The sequence below is a fragment of the Egretta garzetta genome, unplaced genomic scaffold, assembly GCF_000687185.1.
Source record: "Egretta garzetta isolate BGI_Z169 unplaced genomic scaffold, ASM68718v1 scaffold213, whole genome shotgun sequence".
Lineage (NCBI taxonomy): Eukaryota > Metazoa > Chordata > Aves > Pelecaniformes > Ardeidae > Egretta > Egretta garzetta.
This window is the reverse complement of record NW_009259242.1, coordinates 2,115,832-2,121,831: the sequence shown is the minus strand read 5'-3', so window position 1 is coordinate 2,121,831 and position 6,000 is coordinate 2,115,832. Positions and strand designations below refer to the sequence as shown.

At 41.4% G+C, this 6,000-nt stretch overlaps 1 protein-coding gene across 10 annotated transcripts in view; it reads right to left on the bottom strand.

Annotated features, from left to right (window-relative positions):
- Positions 1-3,002: 3,002 nt before the first annotated feature.
- Positions 3,003-6,000, bottom strand: part of RHOT1 (ras homolog family member T1) — a 29,665-nt gene continuing 26,667 nt past the window's right edge. For 7 of the 10 annotated variants that reach the window (XM_009636014.2, XM_035891608.1, XM_035891601.1 and 4 more), the window contains one exon: positions 3,003-4,144. In XM_009636014.2, the coding sequence (XP_009634309.1) occupies positions 4,027-4,144 (118 nt within the window). In that variant the 3' untranslated portion in view covers positions 3,003-4,026. Of the gene's footprint in view, positions 4,145-5,636; positions 5,781-6,000 lie in introns of all 10 variants that reach the window. The other 3 variants (XM_009636012.2, XM_035891606.1, XM_009636013.2) reach the window with 2 other exon arrangements.

Below are 6,000 nucleotides of genomic sequence, written 5' to 3'. Positions count from 1 at the left end.
TGAAACCTCTTCTGTTTCAGTTTGTGCCCATTGCCCCTTGTCCTGTTGCTGGACACCACTGCAAAGAGTCTGGCTCCGTCCTCGTGACTTCCACCCTTAAGATATTTGTATGTGTTGATGAGGTCCCCTCTCAGCCTTCTCTTCTTCAGGCTGAACAAGCCCAACTCTCCCAGCTTTTCCCTCGGGACAGTCCCGGGAACGGCAGCTCTGCCTGACGAGGTGCTGGCATCACGCTTCACCTCAACACGTCTCCTAATGCTTGTTGGGTGAGGAGTATAAAGCACGTTTAATTAACATGAAAACGTTCACCAAACAACGAGCACATTGTCCTAAAGTGGAAGCAATCTTGCAGCCCTTTCCAGAAAGCCAACAATTCCACCCGCTGAGCCTGAAAAGCACTTGCTGCTTGGCTGATGCACCAAAGGCCTAGCCCAGGGCAGCAGAGCCAGCGCTGCTTCTGCCCACAGAGCCACGCCACCGTGGCAGTGCTGCGCTCCTGGGTCATTGCAAGCTGGAGGCCAACCACTCCAGGCAGGCCAGCAGCGTCCACACCAGGCTCCCCCACAGAAAAATAATACGGCAATGGGCTCAATACAGACCGGTTCACAAACTGCGTAATAAAACACGAGCAGCTCATTGGAACAGCAGTTACAGCGCTCTAGCGCTTGGCACAGATGATGAGCTGTGTCATTAATGTAATATTTCAGATATTTCTATAAGTGGGTACTTATGGAAGGTGAGTGGGAATACAAACACTAAATCCAAAGCATGGTATAGAATCATAGAATCATAGAATCATAGAATGTTTTGGGTTGGAGGGGACCACTAGAGGTCATCGAGTCCAACCCCCCTGCAGTCTGGGATGCATCTCATCAGGTCCCATGGACTTCTGTGTATTCAGGTTCCTCAGGTGGTCACGAACCTGGTCTTCTCCTACAGCAGGAGGGGTTTTGCCCTCCCAGGCCTCCTCATGCCATCCATCAACTCGAGAGGGGTGAGGAGAGAGGCTGCCAGTGAAGACTGAGGCAAAAAAGTTGTTGAGTACCTCAGCCTTCTCCTCATCTGCTGTTACCAGCCTGCCGGTCTCGCTTATCAGCGGGGGTACACTCTCTTTAACCTTCCTTTTCCGGCTGATATACCTGTAGAATCCCTTTTTATTATTCTTTGCATCCCTAGCCAAGTTAAGCTCCAGCTGCGCCTTCGCCTCCCTGACCCCATTCCTACACAACCGGACCACTTCCCTATACTCTTCCCAGGATGCCTGTCCCTGCTTCCACTGCCTGTGCAGTTCCCTCTTCCTCCTTAGCTTGACCAGCATCTCCTGTCTCAACCACGCTGGTCTCTTCCCTTCTTTGCTTGATTTCTTACACCTAGGGATCGATAGCTCCTGCGCTCTGTGGACCACTTCCTTAAAGTATCAGGTATTTAGAAGTGTTTTGGAGCCAACAGCCACAGGCTGGTTTAAAATAGAAGACCCTCCCCAGAACTCTGACCTCAGAGATGTGCCAGGCAGTGCTGCAGGGTCATCAGTCTCTCAAAAGGCCCTTAGCATCAGTACACTGGCAGTCTGAGATAAATCTGTAAGATAAATAAAAAAGTCCTGAAATATCCTTTCAGAAGGGCACTGAGCGTAATGGTGGGAATAATCAGCAGCATTAAAATCTACTAAGTTAGAATTTCCCATTAGGAAAACAAACAAAAAAGTCTCAAGGTGTGTAAATATCTCATCTTCCCTGCTTGCTTTGATGTTAAAAGAGCAACAGGCCCAGATCAGCAGTCAAAGATGCCTGCAGATTAAGTTACACTATCACAGTGGTCTTATTCTCTATCACAGTCTGGTCTCCCTCTACCGACGCAGGTATGTTGCACCTAAACAGAAGAAAAAAAAACCGACCACAAAATAAGTGATCTGTCAGCTCTTGAGACAACATCGTGCACTTTTCAGCTTTCATGTGCTACTGCTGCATGGCACCACCAGCTTGTGCAAAGTACTGTAAGAATTCAGGGTCAGAGAAACATTTGCTTGCTCAGGTCATCAGTTCAAAAGCTCTGTGTAACACTAACGCATTTATTTTCTGCACCACGGATGTCTGAAGAGATCTCAGAGTAGGAAATACTGCTCAACCACCTGACAAACCTTCCACAAGCGCTATCCAGAGTCACATTCAATAACTGGCACTTGTGAGACCGTACTGTATTGTATGTCCAATTTCAGGCTTCAGTACAAGACAGACACTGACATACTGGTATGGGTCCACCAGCATAAGGCCACCGAGATGGGCAGGGAGCTAGAACAGGACATAAAGAGAGGCTGAGAGAACAAGGTACCTTGTTCAGTCTCAGGAGAAGGTTAATGTGGGGGAATCCAGTTTCTGTGGTCTCTAGTTACCCAGTGGGAGGAGGATACAGGGAAGGTCTCTAATGATCCCTTTCCCAGGGAAAATGACAAGATTTTCTACCAAAGCATACACACCTCCCCAGAAAAGTATTAGCCCTCTTTTCTTCAAAAACTTTTGGAAAACTAATAATTTGCTAGATAGAGTGTAATAGTTCACAGATTGGGAGCTTTCCAATCTTCTGCTGGTAAAACTTTCTCATTCACCTCCTCTCACCTCACTTTTCTGGAAGGTCAGTATAACAGACAGGCATTAGCTTCCCCAAACATCCCACTGAACTATTTACTTTCTTTTCCCACTCTGTTTTCTCCTTGACAGTAACAACAAAGTTCACAGTTGACTATACATTTGTGTTTCTGCTTTAAAATACCATAGCAGTCACTTTTGTCTTCTGATAAAAATCAGAAATAAACCTCTAATGGAGGCAGCACAGTCGTAAGACAAATCAAAGAAACTACATAGCCAAGACATTTAAGTTCGAACAACTGAAGGTACTGACAGTATTGTCTTGGATAAAGGACAAGGTTTTATAAGGACCACCTTTCAGGGCAGGGGAAAGAAAAGGAAAAAAAAAGATAAACACACAAACACAGTACACAGTTATTTTATTGAAATACTTGAAAAGGCCAGCAATGGAAAAATAGGTTTGTCATGAGGAATTAATGTTGGATTTACTCAATCATTAAAAAAGCTGTGTCTATAGGTAATTCTAGCCAGTTACAGAATGCACTGAGATCCATGCAACTAATATACTACAGTAGGATAGGCACTGTGTACTATTTTAGTTTTATCTTACACACAGCTTTCAACAGGTATGACTGACATATGTGAGAAATTAAACAGCAACCATTTTTGAATTATAAACATTTCTAATATACAAATTTGCTCATCTGATTCATAAGGGTTATAAAACACAACATAGTGGAAAATGAAAAACACGAATTACACAATAGCATATGAAGTTGATCTGGCAGTTTTTGAAGTTTACATTTTTCCTTTTAAAAGAAATACCAGACTGCTAAATATGTCACTGGTCATGTAACATACAAAAATCATAGGCCAGGACAGCAACAGTGACTTTTTCTTGAAACACATAGTTAGTGGGAAAATTTGTTCATTAGTTAAAAAGAATAGATAAGAATGAAAGTCACAAATTCTGCTTGGTATAGCTTATAGTCCAAAAACCATGAAGTCACTTCAGATGAATGTGAAATAAATAAGCAATCCTTGAGGACGTATGATCCTTGAGTTGAACCTACTCAATCGAAAATTAATTTCAACTATACACTAGTATGTCACCATGGTGAAACATCTAAGAACAATATTTTGAATAGCTTTTTGGGAAGCAACGTCTTACTGCTTTAATATGTACAGGTTATTTACAACAAATTCCCTTTTGGCCTCACAAGTTAAGCCATTTTAGCTGGCTGTTATGATGCAATTCTTTTTTTCCGCGCATTATGCAATACTGTAGTTAGAGCTATAATTTAAAATAATCTTATGCATGAATTACAAATATTAATAAAGTAACTCTGCATATATAAATATTTCTAGCAGAATTTAAAGCATTCAGAATGTACATAAAAGTTTTTTTTTTTATTTGGTAGTGCCCAATGTGCTTCTTCTCCGATCATCGTTGCTTTAATAATGCTTTGTACATAGCAAAACCCAAAACTGCAAAGACAGTAGCACCAAAACTTGCCCGGAGCCAAAATGTAGAGCTCTTGAGGTCCGCTTGTGTCACATGCCTAAAATTTAACACACATACAAAACCAGGTTAATTCCATGACAGGAATATCAGACAACTTGTGCTAAACTACTCTGCTTTTGGAAATTCATCACTACACTTGTCACAGGCAAGCAGCTTACACTTCAGCCTTATGAGTATTTATACAGTCATTTTACTTTCCTTAAGAGCTTAGGATTCGATCTGCAGCCCTGATCACATTAGTAGATCTCACTAAAGTCAGAGAGCTCACACAGCTGAAAAGAAATGCAGGACCAGATCATGAATGTGGGGAGGGCAGTGCATCGTCTTTGAGAGTACCAGCAAGCATTCAAAAAAGGAAAACAAAAATAGCCAGCAAATAATTAATAATCCATAGTGAGAACAACTCTGTCCAGCAAAATCTTTTTTTTTTTTCCAATGTTGAGTTTGCACATTTCTGCTTTTCCGTGAAAAACTTTCCAGTCCTGTTGAATATCTACTTATACTTCTTCCCCCAAAAAAGTTTACTGACAAGTAGCAAGTAATATTTTTCCAAAAGCTAGAATCAAAAGAAGCACCATTTGTACATCCCTTTCTTCCCAGTACAGTCACAAGAACAGCAATAGAAACAGTCATCCAATACCAAGCTGAAAGCTAAGAGAAAGTGCTAGTGGAACAAGCAGTGACAATGGCATCAACAGAAAAAGACAAAATGTAACAATAGTATGAAGTGACTGTATGACATAAAAAGCCACATCTTGCATGATAGTAGACAGCCAATGACCCAACTCTCCCAAGTATTGCAAGAAGTCTGTGAGCATGCTCAGTTAAACACGGCTAGCCATCCTCAAAAGTAGTCTCAAGTATGACAGCTTACCATAAAGCAGGAGCTACTGGTTAAAATAAGTTATCGTAATGCCATAATTCAAAGCACAAAAGTTCCTAAACAATAGTAAAGGGATTGTTTGTTTGTTTGCTTTTGTTTAAGACAGAACTTACAACAGAACTTCACTAGCCTATGTATTTTAACCTGTATTAATCATCGTGGGTTACTCAGTGAAAGCTGCTGGAGTATTAAGCACAAGGAGCATACAGAGATCCTAAGCATACACGGTGCACCAGAGAGTTCATATAGTGTGAACTGCAGAGCTATAGCATACAAGCTGTTTAATAAAGCAGGAATTGTCACTTGCTATCAAAATACACAAAACCAGTTTAGGATATTCTTTAGTAGACATTTGCAGGAGCAATACAAGCCATATAGGTAATCAGTGTACTGTCATACCACATGCTGAAGAACAGGCTCTTTAGTGTACAAACAGTGAAACACAGTTGGTCTCTAAAAAATCCTCATCTTATTTAATAGTATCTTGCTGGGTTATGGAACAGATCAAATTCATGAATTCCTGCAAGCATTAGTTCTTCTACAGCTAGTTTTGACAAACTCTCTGCAAACTAGAAGTCAAATGGTTTGCTGAGGGGAAGAAAGGGAAAAGGCAATGGCAAGGTCACCTTAGTTTGGCTGCTGTTACCTGGCTTCAAGTAAACGTGGACCAAGAGATGACTCCATGAAGATGGAATCTTCTACAAAGTTGACGGCGTGCACCTGCTGCATAATACTGCTCTCCTCGTCTGCTAACAGCATGGCCCCCAACTCATCTATGTAGGGTCTTAACCTTTTTACACACACGCACAGTTTGCAGTTCATAGCATGGCTCAACAACAGCAAGTGTCTCAAATATGCTCAAATGACAAAGCCCAGATTTATAATTTTTAGCCATCTAGCCCCTGATTCTTGTGCAGTTGTTAAAAACTTAGTGCTTGGGGAAAACCAGAAATAAATGGAATTTGCACTTTTGATGAACTAAGTAAAAAAAAATATGATTTTATGTAGCT